The sequence below is a fragment of the Malaya genurostris genome, chromosome 3 (genome assembly GCF_030247185.1).
Source record: "Malaya genurostris strain Urasoe2022 chromosome 3, Malgen_1.1, whole genome shotgun sequence".
In the NCBI taxonomy this organism is placed as follows: domain Eukaryota; kingdom Metazoa; phylum Arthropoda; class Insecta; order Diptera; family Culicidae; genus Malaya; species Malaya genurostris.
Window position 1 is genome coordinate 254,337,994 of NC_080572.1, and position 25,975 is coordinate 254,363,968.

General features: G+C 36.2%; 6 protein-coding genes across 6 annotated transcripts in view; 3 read left to right on the forward strand and 3 right to left on the reverse strand.

Moving 5' to 3' along the window:
- LOC131435072 (uncharacterized) overlaps nucleotides 1-6,814 on the forward strand; it is a 57,485-nt gene extending 50,671 nt beyond the window's left edge. Inside the window, exons 4-7 of the mRNA XM_058602565.1 lie at nucleotides 5-65; nucleotides 3,743-3,817; nucleotides 5,401-5,649; nucleotides 6,108-6,814. Coding sequence (XP_058458548.1) covers nucleotides 5-65; nucleotides 3,743-3,817; nucleotides 5,401-5,649; nucleotides 6,108-6,234 — 512 coding nt within the window. The 3' untranslated portion in view covers nucleotides 6,235-6,814. The remainder of the gene's footprint in view (nucleotides 1-4; nucleotides 66-3,742; nucleotides 3,818-5,400; nucleotides 5,650-6,107) is intronic.
- A 2,544-nt stretch (nucleotides 6,815-9,358) lies between these two features.
- LOC131438128 (ubiquitin thioesterase OTU1) lies at nucleotides 9,359-10,935 on the reverse strand. Its single transcript, XM_058607946.1, has 3 exons — nucleotides 10,342-10,935; nucleotides 9,944-10,275; nucleotides 9,359-9,882 (listed from the first exon to the last, which is right to left on the reverse strand). The coding sequence occupies exons 1-3, from the start codon at nucleotides 10,745-10,747 to the stop codon at nucleotides 9,670-9,672; spliced, it is 951 nt and encodes a 316-aa protein (XP_058463929.1). The 5' UTR covers nucleotides 10,748-10,935; the 3' UTR covers nucleotides 9,359-9,669.
- A 4,667-nt stretch (nucleotides 10,936-15,602) lies between these two features.
- LOC131437444 (protein Asterix) lies at nucleotides 15,603-16,458 on the forward strand. The gene is made up of 3 exons (XM_058606798.1): nucleotides 15,603-15,770; nucleotides 15,938-16,062; nucleotides 16,118-16,458. Exons 2-3 carry the CDS (start codon nucleotides 15,942-15,944, stop codon nucleotides 16,324-16,326), a joined length of 330 nt encoding a protein of 109 aa, XP_058462781.1. The 5' UTR covers nucleotides 15,603-15,770; nucleotides 15,938-15,941; the 3' UTR covers nucleotides 16,327-16,458.
- A 115-nt stretch (nucleotides 16,459-16,573) lies between these two features.
- LOC131437443 (uncharacterized) lies at nucleotides 16,574-18,082 on the reverse strand. The gene is made up of 3 exons (XM_058606797.1): nucleotides 17,715-18,082; nucleotides 17,573-17,658; nucleotides 16,574-17,517 (listed from the first exon to the last, which is right to left on the reverse strand). The coding sequence occupies exons 1-3, from the start codon at nucleotides 17,724-17,726 to the stop codon at nucleotides 16,638-16,640; spliced, it is 978 nt and encodes a 325-aa protein (XP_058462780.1). The 5' UTR covers nucleotides 17,727-18,082; the 3' UTR covers nucleotides 16,574-16,637.
- A 1,573-nt stretch (nucleotides 18,083-19,655) lies between these two features.
- Nucleotides 19,656-21,192, forward strand: LOC131435879 (general transcription factor IIF subunit 2). Its single transcript, XM_058604134.1, has one exon. The coding sequence runs from the start codon at nucleotides 20,287-20,289 to the stop codon at nucleotides 21,106-21,108; it is 822 nt and encodes a 273-aa protein (XP_058460117.1). The 5' UTR covers nucleotides 19,656-20,286; the 3' UTR covers nucleotides 21,109-21,192.
- Nucleotides 21,193-21,443: 251 nt separating this feature from the next.
- Nucleotides 21,444-24,868, reverse strand: LOC131435878 (importin subunit alpha-6). The gene is made up of 8 exons (XM_058604133.1): nucleotides 24,734-24,868; nucleotides 24,034-24,213; nucleotides 23,759-23,974; nucleotides 23,478-23,698; nucleotides 23,156-23,419; nucleotides 22,750-23,089; nucleotides 22,402-22,561; nucleotides 21,444-22,327 (listed from the first exon to the last, which is right to left on the reverse strand). Exons 2-8 carry the CDS (start codon nucleotides 24,211-24,213, stop codon nucleotides 22,143-22,145), a joined length of 1,566 nt encoding a protein of 521 aa, XP_058460116.1. The 5' UTR covers nucleotides 24,734-24,868; the 3' UTR covers nucleotides 21,444-22,142.
- Nucleotides 24,869-25,975: the final 1,107 nt, after the last annotated feature.

Here is a 25,975-nt window from a genome sequence, read left to right on the forward strand (position 1 = left end):
ACAGTGGTCAGTGGTGTCGGGGTAGATATAATGGTACACGGATATGCTGCGGGTGTTTATATCATGTAAGTATTTGCATTTTATTTCTCATCAGCTAACCTTGCTTGTGCTTTAATTGTCATTAAATCAAAAGATCAAGACATGAAATTGTTTAGTTATGAGTAAGATAGTTTAACAAAAAATGTATGACAAAAGTTGGTTTGGTTTCAAGTGCAATTTGGTATTTGGCACCGTCGTTGTACAGAATACAATTTGTCCATTTTTAGGTGCCACGTTTTATAGATCATAATGTGCGGTCTTCGTCGTCTTTGACGAATTTAGTCCCAATGATGTCGCACGCCCATAAATCGCATCAAACTGTAGATTTTTTCAAATGCATTGGTAAATGCAGAAAAATCGGAAAACTTGTTCAAACATATATAAGTCAAAAATAAACATGCTGTCTCTAAATCCTGACCTATGAACATTATGTTATCATATTTATTATAACGTGTTTTACTTCCTCGATTCACAATTTTTTTATCCTAGGCCGCGTCAATAAAATCATCAAAATATACTCAAGCCTTTTTTTAAGCGAGGGCTATGTGTCGCATAAAAAAGTCACAATCAAACCGAGCAATTTCAAAAATCTTACAATTGATTTGTCAATTACGTCATTTGCACGATTATAAAGGATACAGGATTTTATATAAAAAAAACACAAAAAAAATCAAAAATTTATGAAATTTTCATCGGATTTTTATTTTATTTACAATCAATATATAACAATATAACGGCCCATGCGCAGGGTCCAATTTTGACACGCTCTCTCCAACGTATCGGCCGGTATTTCACGAATAAATGCTTTAGAATTGGCTTCCAGTGCGTCAATCGTTGCTATCCTTGTAGACATAAGCCTTAGCATGCCTTAGTAATAAGGCGTTAGATCACACGATCTACGCGGCCAATTGACAGGCCAAAACATGAGATATACTGTTCATTGGTCATTGTTTCGCGTGCCGTGTGAGATGTGGCACCGTTTTGTTGAAGCCACATGTCAATCATGTCCAATTCTTCCATTTTGGGCAAAAAATCGTAAATTATAACACGGTAGCGCTCGCCATTCAAAGTAACGTTCCGCCCATCATCCCCTTTGAAAAAGTACCGCCCGATGATACCGCCAGTTCATAATCCACACCAAACAGTAACTTTTTTGGGATGCATTGGTAGCTCTATCAATGCTTCTGACTGGTCTTCACTCTAGATGTGTCAATTTTGTTTGTTGATGTATCCATTCAACCAGACAGCGCCCATCCATGACTAAATTATAGACCAAACGATGATTCATGTATAAATTACAGACCAAACTGAAGAAAGTTGACAATGACACAAGGCACGATTCTCGCGTGACCTGTCAAAAACAGTGTTGCTAAAAGGATACCAGCAAAAATATCACTCTTCTAACTCGATCCACAACTCATTTTTAGTCTAGAACGAAATTGATTAATACTGAGATTGATCGTTTACGTCATTTATACTATTATATCGCCATTTGAACTTCAAACCAGCTCAATGAATCAATAGTAGTTTTCAAATAAACCTAACTTTGTTGAAAACGGTTCAACCATCTACCAAATAATTAGGCGGAGTGAAAAAATACGTTATACTGTTAAAGTATCTCTCAAACGAACCGCAAGTTGTTAAAATCGGTTCATCCATGGGAGAAAACATTAGGACGAAAAAAGAGCGTTTTGTCGTTTACGTCGCATATACCATTACATTTTTATTATCTCTGGAAAAAAAAGTAATCGCAGTTTGATTATTAAACTTGATCAAAAATCCAATAAAAGCTTTCAAACGAGCTATGTTTATCAAAAATCGGCTCAGCCATCTATGAGAAAATTGAATAGCTAAAACAACGCGATTTGTCGTTTGCGTTAGTTATACCATTATATCTCCGGAACCAGAAGTGAAAGTCATTTGATTTGATCAAAAAATAGTAGCTTTAAAACGAGCCTAAGATTGTTAAAATCGGTTTAGCGATATCCTAGTAAATTGAGCAGTAAAAACCTGTTTTAATCCACCTAGTGGTGTAATGATGCCTTTCTCATATCAATAATACTATCCTATATAATAATGTGGTATTCATCAAAATAATTTTCTTCGATTCCTAAAAGAATAACCGAAATCGGTTTGTTTGACCGTCTACTGATAAAAACTATCAATTGGAAGAGATTTAAGGTCGTTTTAGAACATTTTTTAATGTTTTTCCCCATTTTCAGTGATGGTATACAATTTTTAACCCACTTTACCCTATATTTCTGGATCCGGAAGTCAGATCCGCATGAAATTCAGGAATTACGCATGGGACTACAGGACCTTTCATTTGAAACTAAGTTTGTGAAAATCGGTCGCGCCTTCTATGAAAAAAGTTAGAACACATATTTCCTTTTTTTGCACATTTTACCCCATAACTCCTGAACCGGAAGTCGAATTCGAATAATATTCAGCAATTTTTTATGGGACCTCAAGACCTTTCATTTGAATCTAAGTTTGTGAAAATCGGTTCAACCATCTCTGAGAAAAGTTAGTGCACTTATTTTCACAATTTTTTGCACATTTTACCCCATAATTCCGGAACCGGAAGTCGGTCCCAAATAATATTCAGGAATTTTGTATGAGACCACAAGACCTTTCATTTGAATCTAAGTTTGTGAAAATCGGTTCAGCCATCTCCGAGAAAAGTTAGTGCAAAAAAACGTTACATACACACACAGACATTTTGCGTACTCGACGAACTGAGCCGAATGGTATATGACACTCGACCCTCCGGGCCTCGGTTCAAAAGTCGGTTTTCACAGTGATTGCATAATCTTTCTATATGAGAAAGGCAAAAACAGGTGTTTTTTCGGTTACGTCAAATATACCATTATATCTCGGGAACCAGAAACGATAGTTATTTGATCAATGACTTAATAGTAGCTTTCAAACGCGAGCTTGTTGAAATCGGTTCAGCCATCTTTGAGAAAATTGAGCGTTAAGAAAAGTTCACACACACATACACATAAAAAATATTTTCCGATCCCGTCTAGTTGATTCGAATGGTATGCAACACTATGGGTCACCGAGGCTTCGTCCTAAAGTCGGGTTTTCCAACAATTCTATTGCCTTCATAGAGAAAGGCAAAAAAAATGAAAAAAAAACGACTCTAGTACTTCTAATTTCTAAAACATCTAACATTCAAAGAAGTAACCAAAAATTTCAATATTAGAGACAACACCAGATCTCGACGTTTCGTGCTTTTCTAAGACTTTGAAAGCTCGCATAAAAACCCGCATTATTTTCAAATTTTGCATAAAAATATTACATTAAAAATGCCTCAACAATCGCGTAAAAACGACTCGAGTGTATAAATGAAATTTTAAAATCGTTGTAAAAAGTTAATACGTTAAATTCTGGGTGCACTTCAGCGTTTGCTCCACGATTATTAACGAGCCATTACTCGTTTCCAACGGCTGGTCGGAAAAAAATACTCTACTGAATAGTTTCGTTGATACTGACAGGTTAACTTTTTTTCGATTTATGGACTACCTAAATATATTGCGTTGTGAGACACATCAGTAACAAAAAGGTAAGATTTACTCACTATCTATTCAGGCCCATTGAATAGATATTGATTTGGAACGACAGCCTATTTTCACTTTTCCTTAAACTCATATCTATTTGCGATGTTTGTTCAAATTTCTTCTACTTTCTTTTTCAGAGCTGCCTCCGTAATAATTTTTTTACTTGAAATCAAGTGGCTTTTCACATTGTTCATTCATCTGCTGTGTACAAGGTAAGTTGATTAGCATAACAAGGTGTTGTGAATATATTTTTTTATGGGAATTTTGCAATGTTTTAATTAGTCAAATACTACCAATGCAGAATTGACATGATTCTGAATTCTCGTAGAATTTTAGTATTTGGTAAAAAATTGCATTGTTTTGCATCAGATGCGTTTCTATTTTTGTGCCTGTGAACTTTCAATTCGATCACACAAATATCGAGACAGCATAGAAGTTTGGAAAACGAACACCAAGGTTAAGTAGCTACCGTAATGCGTGTAGTAGAATATCTGGCGAATTATTTTGCGTTTCGCGACAATCAATTTCAGTTGTTTATATTTTAATCATTGATTCAGAGAACGTAGGTTTCCATTCAAATGTGTAGAAATCAGAACAAATTTGTCTTTTCTTTACGTTTCGTCTTAGACTCGTCAGTGCAGAGCAGTTCAAATTGAACAAATTTGCTCACGTGTCCCGTGGATGGTGTTGGGTGGTAATGCCAGTTCAGTTTAAACTGCTAATGCACTGATGAACAGAAGACCAGTTAGAGTCGAAAAAAAATAGTTTTCTCGATTTTGTGCAGCATGATAAAGAGGTGATACACTTCGACTGTGTCTGTCTCAGAAACCTGTTAAATAGGCAATGCCGGAAATTCCTCACAAACCTTTCCCACATGCCTAGTTGGCAACGATTCATTTGCTGAGTCCGTTTGCTCGATAGCAATATTTAATCACTTTTGAGTTCACAGTATCGATATCAGCAGATATTCGAAGCTGTGCACATTTGAAATTAAGCGAATTTTACTTCATCGTGTTCGTTATAGAACCAGAACCGTCGAGAGAGAATTTGGGCAAGGGGGGACTGCAATATTTGCAGTTTTATTTTGCCTTTATTTTTATGTATACCTTGGAAACCTGTTCCTTAAGTCGCAGCTCTAACAGTTTCTCTCACAATATGGCCACCAACAAAAGCCCGAAAAATTCTAAATGAATCTTTGAAGTTGAAGTTGAATTAGGAGTTTCTTTAAATACATTTTCAAATACATTAACTAAATAATCCACGTTAACAAAGGTGTTTTTATTTTTAATTTTTTTTTATGAAGAGGAAAAAACAATGTTAAATCTTCAAATGTCCTAGCTCCCTGAAAAAGTGGGGAATCGAAGAGATTCGCCCTTTCTCCCGTCCGTCTCGACAGCCCTGTGCTAGAACTGTACTGAACTGCTTTTTTGTGCAATAAATTTGCTCAAATCGAAATCATCTTTTCTCTATCATGTCCGAGGAAACGGTTCTTTATTATTGTCATTCCGATAGCTTAAGATTGTATTCTGTCTTATTTTTTCAGACAGTTTCACCTTATTTTTTCAGACATTGCTGGTTCAGTGCAAAGATCTTTAGCAAAGCGGATCAGCATAACAAAATTTAAATCTTATTCTACTACCCGATGATTGCTTTGCATAGAGTTGAAAAATCCTCTGCACGGTAGGCTAAGCAATACTTCATAATTTACCCTGGGACATTTGCTTTTCTAAACCGCAAAGTAAACCGCATTTCGTTTTATAATATTTTTTTTCCTTTCATTTTTTTCCACTTCCAGTCATGACTACTCTGCAGAATATCACAAATGTTGGAACATGTGCAGATTTTTCGGAGGTTGGCGCCTCTCGTTCCCGTATGTTGCCTTGGGGATTGCATTGATAATGTGGCCTCATCGTCTCTGGTTGAGTCCCGTAGCTGGTGGACAGTTGATAGCACTGGCGATGCTGCGATTACTCACCTTGTGTCAATTCCGGCCAGGCGGAAAGGACGATGAGCTGCTCAATCAGTTTGAGGAGCATGTTGATAAGTAGGTTTCATTTACTACATCTATACTGTCCATATTTTCACATCAATCTCATAGGAATCTTCAATATTCATATTATTTGTATCCTGTTGACTTATTATTTGAGTGTGGTTAGAGCTCTTGCTTGTTAACGTCTCCAGTTCACTGCATTTTGTTGAAAACGCTTGGTTGATTTGTTCGTTGGTATGATGCAAACAACATTTTCTTAAAATTCAATCAAACGCTAACGCTTATGTACGGTGATAAATTCAAATCATGTTGAAATCTTATACATATGTGTTCACGTGATATCATCGAATAATAAATATATACGCATATCTCTTAACACCAGTTCTAATGTGAACACACTTTTAACTCCGTCGGTTCACGAGCGGGCAAGATAGCATACCAAGCGTGCTCCATAATTTGCACTTTCTTCAGTGGTTAATTACATATCCTTCATTCTCATCTGTTACATGCAGGTATGACCATCTTTCCGATGTTCTGGTGGATGATTCGATGCCTAAACCCGGAAAGAGCCTAGAAGACGACTGTGATGATGAAAATGAAGACACAACCAATCATAATGACGCCCGCAAAGTTATTTGACAGGATGAGTCGACTACTAAGCTAACGGTGGAAGGTGGTTGTGAGGTGGCACGAAGTAAAAAATCGTTTCGAAAAAGCATGAATCAAAGCTATGAAAAGTTGGAGGATGGATGCGATTGTGATGTGATCAAATAGGAGTTTAATGGAAAACTAGTAGCAGATAAAAAAAATGACATACAAATTGATGTAAATATATGCATTCATAAAACGATGTGCATCTTATGCACAAAAAGGCGCTTTAAAAGATTAATTTAAATTAATCAAAAATTCTACTTCTATTGTTATGACTCATATGTCACATGTAAAAACTGTGCACAAAAGCAATGAAATTAAGTGGCTATATTTGGATGTTTCGAGTGGTTTCAGTTAATTTAAATGTTGTGATGATTAAAAAAATAGTAACCTCTTTATTGTTTGTTTAGTTGAAAGTTTCAATTCATCTTCTTCTAACCACTTGATTCATGAGTACAACATACCAAAAGTTTCTAGTGAATCAGACTGACTGTAATTTAATTTCCGTTCCATTTCATAAGCTTCAATTATACTATTTTCATTACTCAACACTTTTAAATATGAATAAATTATTAAATCTGGTCAAAGTCTATTTATTTAAGAAATTACTCATTAAAACTGTTACTTAATGTTACTTAAGTTGTAACGTAACAACAACAAATGATGAACGAAACAGACGAAACTTACACATCACTTCTGGTTTCGGAATTACAGACTGATAGGTATAAAAAATTCATTATCTGAAGCGTTTTTACAAGACAAGGAAAAATCAAACCAAATTCATTCAAATAGCCGTATAATTTTTCAATCAGGCAGGTAAGATTACATTGAAGTTTCATATTTCCATAGGTTGATGTAGAAGTTTATCCAGATCTGGCATAGTTTGTTACTGTCTCATCCCACGAAGCATTAAAGTCAGTTGAAGCGATAAATCATTATGTGCTGAATATAAACATATGTTTGCTTCTATCCTAACTTATATTGTAATGTAAATATTTTGTGAGAAATGTTATTTAATTACAATTTTTCACTACATCGTCCCGACCATTCCAGTATGGAAATCCCCCCTCCCACCCTAAAACCTAAGCCCCCCCCCCAAACTCGATACAAACCCGGTGAACGACCGTAACTAGGTTAAAACCGGGTATAAATAAACGATATAATAATAATAACAGTATGGAAATTTCCATGTGTTCAACTGGACCGAGTGCCTGCGTGTGTCCGGAAGTTTGCACGCTCCTGCCGAATGCTTCAAACAGGCCGTTGGTCCACCGAAAAACGAGTTCAAAATCAGTATGAAGCTAGAGACACTGGAACCATGTAATGCGACTCCAATCTGCATCGGTAGTGTTGTGGGAGTTCTCGGATCTCGATTCCGGCTTCGGTTGGATGGCATTGACAACAAAAACGATTTCTGGAGGCTTCTCGATTTGAGATACCACGACGCTATTAGTTGCTTTTTAAGCTATTGAAATTATATGCTAGTATTCTGAAATAAATGAGTTATTTTCCATAGTATTTTTCTTTTCATAAATTTATATAAAAATCTGAAATCTCCGTTTTGACTTCAACAAATATATAAAATAGTAATTCTCTGGTATCTAAATTTGATATGAACTGATAGGTAAATGTGATATGAACAGTACATTACATTTTACACGTAACATTTACTGGATTATGCAGCTTTTAAATGCCAGTCCATTAAAACCTACGTGAAAAGTAGGGTGGAAAATATTCACATAACATTTCACGTAACTATAACATGATTATTATTTTGAGTGCGGGGTTGCAAAGCACTTTTGGCCCCTCCAAAAAATTTATTGGAGTGGCCATGCCCACCCAATATTTTGGCAACTAGAATAAATATTTGAAAATTTGCTAGAAATATCTTATGATACAACACTTTTATTCTATTATCACCGTAGTTCGTCTCCGTAATCGTTTATATTTCCTAAGTTACTAAAAATTTTAAACTAATTACTATAATGTGAAATGTGCTATACTTTACCACTTTCGAATACTGGTTATTACTGGAATAGTAAGGAAAATGTTTATGATCGTGTCAAAACATTCGGAAGAGAAACTAAACGTGCTCATTAAATGCTTTTTATTTGCTCTAAGCTCTTCGTTCCCTTAATAAACATGTTTTATACATTGCAAAGTTTAATGATCTGTAGTAATAATATTTGTGCTCCCCAATATTTCATGGAACTTGCCGCCCCTGCAATATGCATTAAATATGTATCCTGCCTTAAATCCGCATGGATGTATACAAATCAGTGCATTACAGATAATTATGTATGAATGGCAACTCGGTTGGTAAATGAAAAAAATAAACACAGTCTAGATGATAGACTGGATGTTTTTGATAGGGTAACGTAACGCCATCATGACATATGCGAGTACTGTCTCAACTGAAGGAATATTCAAAATGACCGTTAAAATTATTAAAGAACCCAATTTGAGTTTCCTGTCTGTTAGTTTGTGATTATAGCACCACTAGGTGGATTTAAACAGGATTAAAATACCAAATGGATTCTCCTCGTCTAAACTATGTTAACATACGTCCTAATTAAGTTCGGTCGCAAGAAATATCTGCATCTGGTTATAAACTTCAAGCGCGTGCTAAACTTAGTGTTTAACCGAAGAAAAATAGATCCATTGATCAATAATATACCGATGGCGCTTCGGTCGTTTGACATAGTTTAATGTTGGGCGGTAAATTCGTAGTATACGTCGCTTGAACATTTTTCAGCTTCGCTTGAACATTTTTCAGCTTCGCTAGACTTTTGCGAGAACAATATTCAGGGCCGCCGAGAGAAAAATCGTGCCCCTAAACGAGAATTTTAAAAAGATTTGTTTCGATTTTTGATATTTTCTTTTGTTATAAAGAATGAAAAACAATTTTGAATCTTTGAATTTCCGGGTCCCCTGATAAAAAAAACCCGAGCCCGGGGGATTCCTCCCTTTCAGAATACTTAAAAACCGCATCGTACACCCAGCGATGCAAACTCTCCTCTCATATATTTGATAGCGGTTAGAGTCGGAACTGGGAATACTTCCATATCGGAATACAAACATACGACACACTATGCATTGAACTGAGAACCACGACTTAGAGCTCCATTGTTTCTTTATCCGTTAGTACATGAAATGGTTTAGCTTTTCAGGATAAAATGCGCAAAAAATCAATAAAACTATATAAACTAGGTATGCCTATATTAGTTGGAATGAGAATTAAAAATTTCGACACTTATAGCTGCAAGTATCTCCGAAAATTGAAATATCAGTGCAACCATTTTATTTAGAATTTCGTATATATTATTTATACCTAGAACACAAAAGAGGCAAACTCTAAAATGTTAAAATGTTTACACAATTCTTAACAGCAAGCTTGGCGAAAAAAAAACTGCATCCACATATCTAAACCTCGCCAAAATTTACATGTCCAGTTTTTTTCGCATGACTTTGTGCCTCTGCTTGTCCTTTCAAATGGCAGCCACAATCGTTACATTTCAGCATAAATTTGTTCACATCCGTGAACTGACGAGATGATTTGGCTTCCTTGGCGAGTTGCTCTGCCTGCTGGTATACTAGACTATCCTCAATTGGAAAAATAGTTCTCGGCGGATCCCCCTAAACCGAAAACAACTAGATTAAAATAATATGTGCAATACTCTATATTACGATTGATTACCGAAGTAGATTCCAGGTACAACGGGTCGTAATGAATACCATCAAATAATAGGAAAGCTCTCATGCCATAGTTTTTATCCTCTCCAAAACGATTGATTATTGCATTTGTTATGTCTACAACATCGAACTCGATACCGTGATAAGCCGAAAGAATTGACACTTCAATTGCTCCGCCCCACGCTTCAGGTTGCAGAATCCATGCACAATATTCATCGTTTGGTCGACCAAGGATGCCTTCGTTGTATTCTTGTTTATCTCCATTCACTGTGGAAGCTATGATCTGCCGCATGTATTGACTGTTATCTGGATCAACCTTTCCTGTTAAAACAAAACCTGGAAATAACAAAATTTTCATCACATCAGTATAATTAGAATAAAAAACTATACAATAGCACTTGCCGATGCTGGTGAACAGACAAGAATTATCACTTGGCACAGTTTGTTTTAGTAATATTCCGCTGTTTTCTTCGCCTTGAGCGGCTAATTCCTTTGCCAGTGCTTCATCTTCTTCTACAAGTTTTAGTGCTGCTTGTCTATTGCGTTCCTCTTCGCTCAGCTGTCGTTCTTCTACGATTAACGTGTCACCATTGCTAACACCAATATGCGATATCAGTTCATCGTCATTGTTGAAGTTCAACTGTTTGAACGGTGGAAATCCAAGCACAACGTGCAGCACATCCGAAGGTATCTTGGTTAGTTCGGTAATTGTTCCTTTTAAGTTTCCTACGGTGGTACTCTGCGCCAAATTGCTTAAAATGTGCTGCTGACCCGTTTTGGTTTTCAGTTTTAACGAGAAGCCAGTCATTGTTTTTTGAAAGGTGGAGTATTTTTCTTTTAATTGAACTAGAATTTGGTTGAGGTAATCAGTTCAACACTTTATGAGTTGTAACCAATACGAATATTGCACTATTAATTTTTGTCGTTATTGTTTATGATCGAGGATATACGCAAGCCAAAGAAAAGTTAAAAATAATCACAAGATAATGACAAGGCAAACAGTTTTCAGGGCGAAAAGCAGGGTTGTTTGAATAATTGAATCGATATCAGTAATTTCGCCCGTCAGACAAACTGTCGATAAACCCAGAGAATTTTATCGACCAGTGTTGGCACAATGACGCTAAAATGAAATGTAGAGGCGCTGCTTGTTTAGAGATGATACTTTCGGTAAGAGCTGTCAAAGCGGTAGTAAAATTTTTAATTACTCCACCTTTTCAACAATTTCCTATAAAAAACGGGCAAATTCACTTGAAAAATCATAGTAGAAGTTGAAGAAAAGGTTTTTACTCTGAGGTGGTAATGTTGATCTTAATTTTTTGTGCAAAAACTAACGTTTATTTAGAAAGAAGCAATATACTTGGTTCAATACCATTTTTCAAATGCCCGAAAATAACAAGTAAAGTATCGAACAGTAACGTTAAACATTCTAGTTTTCGAGAAATCAAAACTCCGCTGGTTTCTGTTTCAAAAAGTTGGTCCGAATAAACCTAACCTTACCTTAATTTTACACATTTCTGAAGGTCCCGCACTGACTTGGCTGCCTCGCCGTTACCAGACATACACCTTAAATGATACAACCGTATCCACCAGCATTTCTGAGGTAGATGTGGCTGCCAGCTGTTTGTCATACCTATAGAAATCTTTGACATTTTCAGCGAAGGTGAAAAAATAAAAACGCTCGGCTAACTAAGATACATGCGACTATGTTTTGTTAAATTGGATTTGACAGCCGTCACTGAAACAATTATGGTAGCCGTCTGGTGCCCATGCCCAGTAAATCCGAACATCGGACGCATCGTGCACGAAAGCTTTTGATTGCGTTTCGAGCTTACATAGTGTATCGGTAGAACAAAAGAGTGAAGATATACCAAAGCAGAGAGCGGATGTCTGATACTCAGGGGATGGGATATATCGGGGTTGGATTTCCAACCCCGAACATAGGGCCAGAGTTTTTCTGGCCCTAAGAGGCGAATGACCATAAGGTCAAAGCCTATATGATCGAAACAAAAGAATGTATTTCACACCCTATCGGGAGACGTCGGCTCGAAAATGCCTTGTTTGATGTTCCCTCGCTCTGCTTCTCTAGCGATACATAATGTAAACATAAAGCTTTTTTAGGTCAGCGCGGTTGATGCAAATGGTGCAGAATTGTCCGATGACGGGCCGATCGAAGCGCTACGATCGGCCCAATATCGTGCTCAATCGGTCCGATAATCGGACCGATGATCGGACTTATGCGGGTCTACAAATTTCACTGGGTGGCTTCAAACTAGAATAAGTAGTAGTAATCACTTTGAAATCGATTTCTCCTACTTTTACCTTACTTTTATTGCTAATATCTAATATTGAATAAACGAAAAAATCGTTGCAAATTACTATTGTCGAGATATGGAAATGTTCGAAAAAACCCTCCTTTTCTTGGTCCCAATTTTCATTGGCAGGTGTCGCTGCCAGTAATTCAGTGATGTCCACACGGCGTTTTGGTTATCTTGACAGCTATCTTACATCTTATTATTAACTGGATATATAGTGTATATATATATATATATATATATATATATATATATATATATATATATATATATATATATATATATATATATATATATATATATATATATATATATATATATATATATATATATATATATATATATATATATATATATATATATATATATATATATATATATTGTAAAGTATTTATCAGATGCTAACTAATAAATAAATAGAACATCAGAACTAAAATTGAATCTTTTTTTCGATCTTGATGGACTATGATGAATGAAATAAAATTGAATTTCCTAATTTTTTCTAAACTTCATTTGTATCTCTTGGGATACTATTAGGCATGAATCTAATCAAAATAGATTTAAATGATTTAAAAAAAGTTTCATTCATATTAAAATCGCTACCTTATATTTCGTTTTTAATCTCAAATATGTTACGGAGTAAATTGGTTTAAATCCTTCTCATACAAACGAATGAATTTATTCACACGCAGTTTAATTGCATAAGACATTTGGGTTTTCCTTTGGTCAGTTTATTTGCATCTAGTTTAGGAGGGATTATACGGGACTGAAAAAGTTTGCAAAGGATTACGCAGGATTAGAAAAGTTCAACTGGAATTGAAAAAGTTTAACAGGGACCGTGTATAATTAGGCAAAGACATCATATTAACAAGATATCCAGCTCTCACATTTCCCGAACAAATCTTTGGCAACATCCTTTTTTGCGACCATGGCGCCCTCAGGCGAGTCCGCATCGAATCACATACATAGAAGTAGGGGAGATAAATGTCAAATTCGTACGCGCCAAAATAGCAGCACTGCGCACCCATACAATTGACATGACATGTTAAATGAGACGCCGTGCGATGGCGTTGCTGAACTGAAGATTGCGATCGCTCCAACCTGACAGGGTCTGGATTAGGTGATATTTCGGAATAAATAAGTTTATTTGTCTGATTTAGTAAGTTGCCCCTTGATTCAAGCTAAATTTTGAACAGGCAAGAATCAATTAACATGCTCAATATCAAACGCTACAGTCCGGCTTTAGGTAGCTAACAGATTTGAGAAAATAAAAAACGAAAACCACCTAATCAAAAATTTTGGTTATATCTACTCATGTTTATGTTGGATCAAATTGATATTTTAAGTTAATCTAATTATAATAGCTAGCGTCTAACTACCTCTATTTTTGTTCAGATAGCTATAAACATGGTTTCAAATAATCCATTTTTATGTCAATGTTTACATTTCAATCTTGAAACAATATGAGGTAGGGGAGGGAGATCACTTCAAAATACACATGCATTTTTTAGCCAATTCGCATAAACGACAATTGATTTCCGTTTTCACATTAACCTTTATTGTAAAAAAAGTTAATGTGCAGTTCATTTACAGTCAATGTGATACACGCATAGAAAAAATTCACGCGTTTTGTTTTTAGAACGGCTAATAGCCACCTGTCAACATTCACTTTGAAGAGTAATTTCGAATGACTCGGCACTCGCTGAGAGTAAGTCATAAGAGTAAACGGCAGAGAAAAGTTTTCTCTTTCGTCTGGTGTTGAATTTAATACTCTATCTTTCATAGCTCGCTTGCAATTTCTTTCGAAAGTGGAAGTTGACAGGTGGCTCATTAGCCATTCTAAAAAAAGGCGTAAATTAATTATTAGTGTACACGCTACTGAAAGAAAGCCGTAATTGAGAGTTCATATCATTAATTTTTTCAATATATCAAATATATCAGGAGTGATCCAGCCTCTTGGATTGCACAGTTTAACTTTAAAAATACAAATTACTTTAATCTTTGGGTTGGAACAAACAATTTAAATGTACATGCAATAAAAATACGAATTAGAACTTCAACCATATAAACAGTTGGTTACATCTACGGCCGAGTACGATCCCCAAGCAACCAAAAGTTCCACAATTACTTAAATAATCCATTTTCTTACTGCTTAAAAGTACACGCGGAATTTTTAAGAGCTTGAAAGTACAGATCAAGTTCCGCGTGAACTTTCTAGCTGCTTAAGAAAACACGTGGCAATTTTTGACAGTTTGAAGTACTGAACAAGTTCTGCGTGAACTTTTCCGCTTTTGTCCGAACTTTTGGTTAGTTGGGTCGTGTACGGTCTCCACATTTTCTCAAATACGGACTGACTGAAGAATTCTTACTCGACTGCACATTTCTGAGTGCTCAATCAACCTGATTGACAGTGATGTTATAAATGTTGTTGAATCTTCGTTCACTTCATGTGTGGTCAAGAAAGTCAGGTGACTTACACCATTTTACTACACTTCAGGTAGAGAAATGGACGAAATTTTATTTCGAATTTAATTAAAAATCAGCACGAAAGCGTGCAAAATCGAAGAAGAAAGCGAATTGACAATTCAGTTTTCTTTTTTTGTTCCAATCAATTCTGACAGATTCCTGACCTAATTGGTTGGAGGCGATATTTTTTTTATCGGTTATTGCACTGAAATCCACATTGTATCTCATACTGAATTCCACTTGGAATGCTGAATGAAAAATTTTCTCCCACTCGGATTTGATTTGGAATTCATTCCGAACTGGAAAGGTGGGAATAGCGGCCCTTACACGATCATTAAAAGTGTCATTACTAAAAAGTAATGGCACTTTTAATGATCGTGTAAGGTCTACGAGTTCAGTAATGACACGAGTAATGATGGAATTCCTGATTTTCCATCATTACCAACATTATTTCTTATTCTTATTTTTTTTTGTGGAAGTGCTGAATATCTTTAGAATTATACGCGAAAAAATGACAAAGTGTAGATTTAAATTGTTAAAATTTCATTAACCTTAACGTTTCAATGGCAAATCAAATTTATTTTCAGCTAAACGAAAATAAAAATATTGCTATTGCTATTGCTGGAGTAGTTACAAATACTTATCATTAATAATGAACATGTAATGCTAAAAAGTAATGATCTACAGTAATGCAGTAATGACGAGCGTTTGAGCAGAAGTGTCATTACTTAGTAATGACACTTCTAATGATCGTGTAAGGGCCGCTAATGAGCGGACCGATGAAACTCGGCCGAACTCACTGGGCTTGGTTAACCAAAAACAAATTGGGTAAAATCATCTTGCGAAAGTGAGTAGCAATAAATAAGCGTATTGATACACACACGCAAGAAATTTTGACAAAACGAAATATCAGTGATTATTTTACATTTTAGATTCGCTTAATATCCTAATGATAAAAATTAGTTGCAGTTAATTAATAAAACTGAGTAATTTGATTTGCTAAGTCGCTTATTGAAAAGGAATTTCTTTGTTCAATTGTATATACACTCAAAGGTAATTTAGTGATTTTATATTTTTAATGAATATCGCTACTATTTGATTAACTTACATGGGCCACCAATGTGGGAACTTAGGAACGGAATAAATTTCTTAATCAAAATTCTAATAACTATCAGTTATTGTTCATAGTGTTTTTTTTATCAACATTTCTAAATTTTTAGAACAATGACTGTCGCTGTAGATCCGCGTCGACCGGACAAGGTCAACCGTTATAAACCTGTAGATACGGGTAATCAAGGATCTGGTGTCGGAGATGACCTTATGCCAGATTACATGAATATACTTGGTTGGTTCTATTCTTCGGAAATTCATGAACATATCTAAACAAACACATTTTTCAGGAATGATTTTCTCTATGTGCGGTCTGATGATGAAGCTAAAGTGGTGTGCTTGGTTGGCATTATACTGTTCCTGTATAAGCTTCGCCAACTCACGTGTCAGTGACGACGCCAAACAAGTATTGTCTTCGTTCATGCTCAGTGTGAGCGCTGTTGTGATGTCATACCTACAAAACCCGTCACCGATGACTCCACCATGGCAATCGGTATAGGAAATCAGTTACCCACTGTAGGTGCCACATTCAACTATCAAGCAAGAGCATCGGTTCAAATGCAGGTAGATGAATTTATCATTAAACAAAATAATTGTGTGAAATGGAATGTATATAAATAGCGAATGAAAATTGTACATTCACATTCCGAAATCCTATCTATAACACGTACATAAACAATTGGGAAAATTCAACTTGGAAATCATAATTGCATATTCTGCTCACCACAATGAAATTATCTTCAACATTTTCATACGCAATTTTATTGATAATAATTGTGAAAATATAACGAAACCAACTCTTTAAATGTTTCAGTCAATTTTGAATACATTCTCTGTCAGGCGCACCACCAGCGGATTTAATTCATTCGAATTCAAATCAGTGCTCCATATTTGTTTTAGAATGTCCTCTGCAATTTGTGTTGGATTGCGCTTGCTCTTTATCACACTAGTAGGTTGATGAGAGATGTTGATTGTGAAAAATATAACTGCTTTGTTGATAAGAGATTCTACTGAATCGCAAATGGTAAAAAATACTTGCGCTGCACTTCCTGGTATTTGATCTAAATCCCGCACCACCAATATTCCCTCCTCTTTCAAGCGGGTTTGATATTGCTCGAAAAATATGTTTGGGTTTTGGATAATTTCTGTTTTTCGGAAGTATTTGCTTTCGAGATGGATTGGTTTGCGATCACCGAAACACTTCGAAGTAATACCAGTAACATCCTCCAGCAGAGCCTCTCCGTTTACAGATGAATTGTACAGAAATATGAATGTAGCCGGTTCGCCTGGATCATGGTAGATAGCACGGTTCACGCTCACATTCAATATTTTCCAAGTCAATTGGTCAATTGTTGGATATTTTGAAGCGAGTTGTAATAAAGGTGTGCATTGCTTTGCTGATTCGATCGGTTTCTGTGTGTAAAAGCGTAGCAGAATCGCAAATATACATACGACAATTCCAATATACACCGAATTTTTCAGAATTAGACTGAATAAATTAATATTTGATTCTTTTATGACTGTTTTTTCCGGTTTCTCGGGGGGGTTTGATTCTTTTATAACTGTTTTTTCCGGTTTACCAGTATTGGAATCATCTACATTATCTCCGACTTCGGATGGCGTATCATCATCTTCGATACTGCTAGTCTTTGAAACATTTAACAACTCTTTGCTACTGCTATCGATTGTGCTGCATAATTTTAAAGCATTAAATTTTAGATAAACCAAAATATTACAAATTTTACCTGTCAGGTGTATTTGGAGCAGAATTAGGCTCTTCAGACGGTTCTACATTTTTATCATGACGTATAGGTTTTCTTGCTTTGATTTCCTGTAAGAATAGTTTTTTTTAGCACGGCAAATATTAGCAAAAGGCATATTTTATACTTTATTGAACATTTTTTATGAACAGCCTGTTAATGTTTGTTGTTTTGAACATATTTTGAAGGTGCCAGAGTATAGAATAGAGAAGTTGTGAACATCTCGACCGTCCCACGACAAAAGGGCCTAACTGCAAATGACAGTTTCTCTTTGTTTACTTTTTCTTTCACGATTTACTGATCTGATTTTATATTTGACGCTTTACTCTTCACAAAACATTCAAGGTAAAACTACAAGCTTTCGATTCATATTGGTAACTTTAGAGAATTTGCAATAATGGTTCCGTAATAATCAAAAGAGAAAGTAAACAAAGAGAGGCTCTCATTTGCAGTTAGGCCCTTTTGTCGTGGGACGGTCGATCTTTTGAAGGTCCAGAGATGCCAAAAAAATCAAATATTTTCAAACAGTCTGTAAACTCTCTCCAAAAACTAATCCCCTTAGCGAGCAAAAACAACACAGCAACAATTTGAAGTCCGTAAATTTTGACCGATGTCGCCGAAAATCATTTATTTCAAGTCTGCAACAAAAACATGTCTGAAGCTTATTTTTGAAAATATGCAAATTATTCACAGACATATCTGCAGACCTGACATCACTGGTATGCACTCTCAACTAAAAGTATCAATTAACACATTGAATTGAATTTTTTTATACCACAACGAAGAAAAATTATGCCGAACAACAATTATGCCAAATGAAACAGCATGTTTTTTTATTTCATGCCAAAAGACATTATGCCACACAAATTTATATCAATCAAAAGTTATACCAAACAAATTTTGGCCGAATAACGTACACCCATCTGAAATCGGTTGAAAATCTTTATTCAATATAATATATATCGATATAATACAGATGAATCTGTAATAATCCGTAATGTTGGTAGCTCGGCTAGCTTTACATTGTTTTTGACAGATCGTTTGCTAGTTTGAAACAAAGCTGTCATCCCAAACGGGCAGCTAACATCACTCTATTAGGCACTCTGACAGCTCACTTACAACCACAAATGTAATTGAGATTGGTTTATTTTCATCAGGAAACGCATGTATTAAACACGATTCAGACGATCAATCAACTGCCGTCGACGTGCAGATTATTTTTATACATTTTTTTAGCCGAATATTGCTCATGTATCCGACGTTAAGATGTTCCGTAAACTTGACGTAGTGTCCTTTCATATGAATTGCTTACAATTAATGTTGTTGTTCCTTAATCGTTCCAGGTAGGTGATAGTCGCTTGATGCTGCGTGTGAATCGCTTTTACATATTGTTTTGTTTTCATCAGGAAACGTGTTGGCCACCCATTTTTCAGTAGGGCCGCCCATCATTTTTCACCGGGCATAGAAACCTCAATACTAAAAAGTTCATTTTTAATGAACGTGTAAGGACAGTAATGATTATCCATACAAATTTGAAATATCATTACTTAGTAATCATTAAAATCACAGACTAACAGACATGACAGTATAGGTAAATTCTTATAAAAATAAATTTTCGTGATGCACTAGTTCCACCTATATTGTACTGCGCGAACTATTGATTATCTGTACACCCCTTGTGTTATGTAAAAGTTTTTTCACTAGTTGATTCCCCCTCGTTTGTCAAAATTGATCAGCTGCTTACAGGGATGCCTGATTTCATCATAATATTTTAAAATGAAGCGTCGCTACAAGTTATCGGATTTCGTCGATAATATATTTAACTCTTTTTGCGATGTTGGAAGGTAACCATTTATTTTTCTCAACGTTGCTCATCTAGACTATTTTTGATTGTGTTGGTATTTTTTTTAAAAATGAACACAGTCTAGATTACAGACAGGATGTTTTTGATAGGGTAACGTGGCACCATCATGACATGACCGTTAAAATGATTGAAGAATCCAATTTGAGCGTCTTGTCTGTTATAGTATGTTCACATTAGCGCTGATATCAAGTGATATACGGATATACTTGATATCCGATGATATCATGTGCGATATCACTTGATATCCCATACAATTTGATGTCAACGCGTACCACCATTTTGGCATGATATACGGGATATCATGTACGATATCATATCGAGTTGTCAAAAATCGCAACTAGCAACACGGATAATGGCATTGAACGCACTCATTTATGAACGTCACTTTGAGAGTGACAATAAACAATCATTATAATTTCGAATTTTTCAACGAATATTGGCGTTCGGAGACCATTGAATGCAAGACTTCAATTATTAATTGAATTGTAGGAGAGAAAAGCAATATTATTGATCTTACTCCTAATGGGAACATTCAATATGACAACTTGATTGTCAAACGATATCATTTCGATCATATGTGAACACTACCACGTGATATGCGTATCATCTCGGTATATCAAGTGATATAAGCGCTAATGTGAACATGGTATTAGTCTGTGTTGAAATGACATTAATAATTCTCGTGTAAGATAATTTTTTGAAAAATGACCTGGCAACTCTAGTTGTCTGTTCATTCGATTCTTCGATTGGTAACAATCAACAACTGTTAGCTAGATTACTTTTTATTAGTGCATTCAAAAAATTTCCATAGTCCATCCTGAAAACCACATCTGGAATGTCGAAGGAAAATGAAGCCATCAAAGTGGACAAGGAGTTAGATTTATCAAACGCAGGTCGCGGTGTTTGGTTGGTTAAGGTGCCTAAGTACATGGCCAATAAATGGGAAAAAGCACCCGGCAATATAGAAGTTGGCAAATTAAAGATCTCCAAGCAAGTTGGACAAAAAGCGCAAGTTTCGCTAACACTCTCAGATGCAGTCATTAATATTGATCCGACCGATGAAATACCACGAGATCATAGGCTGGATGTTTCGGTAGTAACTAAGCAAACCCTGGGAGTGTTCTCTCACAGTGTCCCAACGGTAGTCAGTACAAATCGAGAAGATGTCATTGCGGAGCCGGAGAAATTGTTTATGGAAGGAAGAATCGTGCAAAAGTTAGAGTGTCGTCCGTATGCGGATAATTGCTACATGAAGATGAAACTGGAATCAATACGTAAAGCTTCCCAACCAGCCAGGCAGGTGAAATCGCTGGAAAAAATTGTTCACAACTTCAAACCTGTGTCCGATCATAAGCACAACATTGAAGATAAAGAACGGAAAAAAGCCGAGGGCAAGAAATCGCGAGATGACAAGAATGCAGTTCTCGATATGTTGTTCAATGCTTTCGAGAAGCATCAATATTACAATATAAAAGATCTGGTTAAGATTACCAGACAGCCAATAAGTTATCTAAAGGAAATTCTGAAGGAAGTCTGTGATTATAATATGAAAAATCCGCACAAAAATATGTGGGAGCTTAAGAAGGAATATCGCCATTACAAAGACGACGACAAAAAGGAGGAAGGCAACGATGTATCGGAAAGTGATAGTGATTGAGTAATCGACTGAAGTGAGCTTTTAATGTACCAATAGAATTCTAAACTCTATTGCAACATAAACTGTTTTCACAATTTTAAACTATTTTTATATTGTAGTTAGTTAAACTTCTTTTGTGAAACCCATGTGGGATGGGTGATCAATATTTTGGCTGTATGCATATTTTTGGTTGGATTTTCATAAGAAAAAAAACATGTAGCAAGCAAAATGTATCATTTCTCAGAAAGTCATGGTCCAGAATAAACAAATATCCCTTAAGAAAAGAATAAACTAATCCAAACACACTGATTTTATTTGAGATTTCGCTGTTGGATTTCGGTATTAAATAAAAGTGATTTATGATTGTTTCCGTTCGGATACTTTTATCTTGGCTAGTCTGCGCCATTTCAACTCGCAGCACTAGGAAACACTAATCACATGTCGTTTTGTTATTAGTCAGAAATATTATATCTTCTTTTTTCATTTGTTTTTGCCGGTTTTGCGATCTACTTTCCTGTGTTCTCCGCTATACTTTACAACACATAGCGAGGGCCGAGATTGCGAAACGTATGAAGAGGGTACAAAAATCTATTATGCTGCTGTTAAACAGTATATCTTCTTTATAGATTGAAATATATGTTCTGCAAATTTCTTCGAGGGTGTTGTCTCGTCACAAACAGGTGGTCGATAAAAGGCCATCATTTTCGCTCTACAGTAGTAACTAGAGCCGTCTCGGTGTAACTTTGTCATCACTCGATGACACTGATTTTCTAACATTTTCCCTTATTCGTGCTTCATCAACATGAAAGAAATGGCATGGGTCGTCTGTAACTATACTTTTGTCAATATGATTCTTATTGGTCTATGATCTACCGTATCTAGTCTCTATACGGTTCATTTGTGGTAAGCCTATCCCAGTTTGGGGTGTTTGTAGCGTAAACTCAAAAGTCGTATGTCTCGTCTTGTGCAAGTCACGAGCGGTTAGGTTTTTGGTTTTTTTTTGTCTGTCTTGCACATGCCTGTATGTGTTGGATATTTATAAGATTGCCTGCAGCTTAGAACTGATAACCGTCCATTGGCACAGATTGATCGGCATTAAACTGAAATTGGTTGTTTTCGGCTGAAGGTGCCACTGCAACATCCTCCTCGTCATTGCTGAAGTAGGTCTGGATGATGTTGAATACCTTCTCGTAGATTTCTTTGTTTTGATGCGACTGCAAAAATTCGATTTTATCCAGACCTGAAACGGCAAGGCAAAACGATACTGGTTAACTTCTTCTTCAAACTATCATTGCTTGTCTTTTGAAACATTACCATAACATTCCTCAATCTGCATTGCGTACGGGTTGGGTTTTACTTTATGTTGGTTTCCTGCTTTCAGAATGTTCTCCAAGCCATTCAGGGCGACCGTCACAATTTTCGGATCCATCACAGTCAACAGTTCACACATGGGGGGTATACATCCGGATTGAACCTACATGAAATACAAAAATTAGCGATATGTTTTCCAAAATCTTTCAGTTCAGTACTGATAGGAGTTTCCTTTCAACGGTACTTCATTACTCATTACTCTATTACTACATTTCACTCAATTCATCAATTTAGGAAAGATTAATTCTGATAAGCGCGACAGATTAATTAATTTTGACAAGCGTGACTTACCAAGTATTTGATCTGATCTACAGTACCCCCGCTTGTAGCGTTTGTTATCGCCCAGGCAGCCTCTTTCCGAGTTTTGAAGTCAGCCTTCGACAGCAGATCAATGATACTCGGAAATATGGTAGCGTCGATAACCGCCTGTATTTGTTGCCGGTTACCGGCCGCGATATTCGAAATAGTCCAACAGGCTTCCTTCCGGATTGTTTCCTTCGGTGAACTCAGTAATTGCAGGATACACGGTAAGGCATTACAGTTGAGGATTAGCTGCGTCTGAGTGTCGTTTCCGGTTACGATGTTGCCGACTGCTCTCAGAGCTGCCGAAACAACGTTGTTGTTGCTGTGCCTGTAAGGTGATAGCGGTTTACGGTGCTGCTATTGAAAAAAAAACAGACAATATCCAGCTACTTACAATAAGAGCTCTACCAGCCTTCGGCAACAGCCGGCATCAATGACTGCTTGAATGTTATCGTTCGGTCCATCGGATAGATAGCTCACAGCCCACACCGCATCTCCCAAAACTTCCACGTCGTTGTGGAACATTAACCGGGCTAGAATCGGAAGACCCTTTTCAACCTTGGAAAAGTCCGGTGGAGGATTTTTACCGCGACATAAGTTCGACAATGCCCAGACAGCATTACGCGTCAAGTTGAGCCGGGTCGAAGTGCTCAGAACGCTGCAATAGTATAGGTAAATAATATTCAATTTAGAAGCCCAATGTTGGGATAACTTACTTTAGCAATGGTTCCAATACACCAGCATCCAACACAAAATTTCGGCACTCCGGTGAATCACCAGCGATATTGCCAAGTGCCCAAACGGCCTGCTCTTGAACGTCACTGTGCGGACTTTCTAGTAGTTTGATGAAAATTGGAACCGCCCCAGCCGATATCACAACGCTAGTCTGTTCGGAGGTACCAGATGCAATGTTGGTCAAAGCCCAGGCAGCTTCAAACTGTGCAAAAACAACAAACGATAATGGCATGTGAAATACACTAGTTTAATAGTAACAAACCTGCAATGTTGAGTTGGTTGAATTGGCAAGAAACTCTACAAACCGTGGCACGATGTTGTGTTGAATAACCAGATCGATCGGTGGATTTGGTTCCTTAGAAAGCAGTTTGCGAAATTTTTGTGTCGCGGCAAGTTGTTCCTCTACACTGGCACTGTATAGTGCCTGAATGGTTTCCGGTTTAATCAACGCATGCTGATCCGCCGATTGTGCTTCGTCCTGTAGGCGAAAAATTATGATAAAACTAACATTTGGACAAAGGTGACGAGATGACGAACAGTTAGAATCGCATCCTGGTCCAGTTCTTCGGCAACATTCACGTTTCGCCGTTTGATAAGCTGCTGTTCGCGCTTTTGTTTGCGCAGTTGTATTCCTTCCTCCTCTCGGCGCCGGCGCATCTCTGTCGAATCCAGACCGAGATTTTTGTACCGGTGTCGGTGTGCTGCATTGTTTGACATCTGAAACAAAAATAAGCACAACATATCCGAATGAATGAAAGGGTATTTGTAATTTTTCAAGCTCTATTTGTAGCAAACTTCCTATTTTTTAGTTCAAAACCCTATTTCTAAGTCAAATTACGTATAATTTTACATTATTTTGGTTGAAATGACACCATAGCAAAAAAGCTGAGCTTGGGAAAATGTAAACACTGTGTCCAGAAACATTTTTTTTAATTAGTATAAATTTTGGGAAACCTTCGTCTAGAAAAAACCCTTCGATAATAATCACCATTTTTCCTGTAACATTACCAGTGTGCACATTAGTCATTTTTGCCGTTCTCACTGCTCACACTTCGACACAAGGGAGAAAAAAAATCGTGTTCCACATTGGTGCCTTTTCAAAGAAGCCTCTTCTCGATGGAAGTCATCACATTTTTTCTCGAAGCAAAACTGCATTTCAAACAACATTCACTTCCCGTAGCAGTACAAATCCTACAGGTAATTGAGTACTCGACAGCGTGCACTACAAAATACTTACTTTGAGTTTGATTTTATAGGTAAAATTTAGTGATTTTCCACAGCACTAAACCACTTTTACATTCATCAGGAAAACTACAGAAAGATTTTGACTGCGACAGCTCTACTCACTTGGTATGAGTTTCAACATTTGGAGGGGGGCAAGCGCACCATCCACAGTGAACTTGACAGCTTGAAGTCTACAAACGTTCCTGAGTGACTCTCAGATCAGGGTTATATCAATTGTGAGCAACTTTAAAAATTCACGGATCCAGAAAACTACCTCATTTTGAGTACAGTTTCATTCAATGTCGGAAATTCGTTCGAGAAACTGAATTTTGATTCAAATACTTCTCGCTATTTTCGTATAACTCAGTCAAAAGTATAGTGAAAGGTGAGTCATACTTAATGTGTTATATCTACTCTACTGTTCATTTTTTTCACTTGATTCAAAATGATTAATTTTAACTTATTCAACGAAACTCGCACAATTGGATTGTTTTTAACCTAACTTATGGAATCAAAAATTTAGAATAATGGAAAAGTTACTGAATGTTAATTAATAAGTAAAGTTACGGTTCTGTGTTAATTAAGTCGTATGTTCTACGACTGTTCGTTACTCTGTTATTCACATGGGAAATATCGATCTCTTAAACTACAAAACAATGAGTTATAGGCCAAACAAATCAAAATAATCACATTTAATTCATTTTTGAATAATGTGTAATACTTTCCAACCGCAAACCAAGATATCGTAGATTTATACTTGAACTATGTTTTGAACTAGAGTTTGATTGTTTCAAACAAATGCTGGATGCTTCAAAAACCAATTGGTTGATTCAAACCAAAATAATTGTTAACAAAACAAACTGTATGTATAATTTTATTCTTTAATTGAATCATGTCAATCGAGGCATAAAGATGCATTTCTATTTTTCGAGCACAAATTTAAAGTGGATTTTAAACTCAAATGTGGTTTAAATTATTCAGAATTTGGAACACGTATGCAACACAAATGCAAATTTCATACATGCGTCTAGGAGGCAAACACCACTTGGAAAGCTAAAGAACAAGATCAGGCAAAAAAAAACAATCTATAATAAGAACCTGTTGATCCCAGATGTAGCCAATGAGCCATCTGTCAATTTTGAACGAATTGGCACTGAGAGAGTAAAAAATACCAACAGTCGAAGAAGTAATGTTTTCTGTTTCGTCTATTGGTAAAATTATTACTCAAACGGTCATCGTTTGTCAGAAATTCCTC

Excerpts from the sequence above, each read along its gene's own strand:
- LOC131437444 (XM_058606798.1), top strand. The coding sequence starts at position 15,942 with ATGACTGTCGCTGTAGATCCGCGTCGACCGGACAAGGTCAACCGTTAT. Across the intron at positions 16,063-16,117 it reads AGATTACATGAATATACTTG|GAATGATTTTCTCTATGTGC; the intron begins GTTGGTTCTATT and ends CACATTTTTCAG.
- LOC131437443 (XM_058606797.1), bottom strand. Across the intron at positions 17,518-17,572 it reads GCTCCAAATACACCTGACAG|CACAATCGATAGCAGTAGCA; the intron begins GTAAAATTTGTA and ends AAAATTATGCAG.
- LOC131435878 (XM_058604133.1), bottom strand. The coding sequence starts at position 24,213 with ATGTCAAACAATGCAGCACACCGACACCGGTACAAAAATCTCGGTCTG. Across the intron at positions 23,420-23,477 it reads GTATTGGAACCATTGCTAAA|CGTTCTGAGCACTTCGACCC; the intron begins GTAAGTTATCCC and ends ATACTATTGCAG. Across the intron at positions 23,090-23,155 it reads AGGCTGGTAGAGCTCTTATT|GCACAGCAACAACAACGTTG; the intron begins GTAAGTAGCTGG and ends ATCACCTTACAG.
- LOC131438128 (XM_058607946.1), bottom strand. The coding sequence starts at position 10,747 with ATGACTGGCTTCTCGTTAAAACTGAAAACCAAAACGGGTCAGCAGCAC. Across the intron at positions 10,276-10,341 it reads TTGTCTGTTCACCAGCATCG|GTTTTGTTTTAACAGGAAAG; the intron begins GCAAGTGCTATT and ends TGTTATTTCCAG. Across the intron at positions 9,883-9,943 it reads TGTACCTGGAATCTACTTCG|GGGGATCCGCCGAGAACTAT; the intron begins GTAATCAATCGT and ends TTTTCGGTTTAG.
- LOC131435879 (XM_058604134.1), top strand. The coding sequence starts at position 20,287 with ATGTCGAAGGAAAATGAAGCCATCAAAGTGGACAAGGAGTTAGATTTA.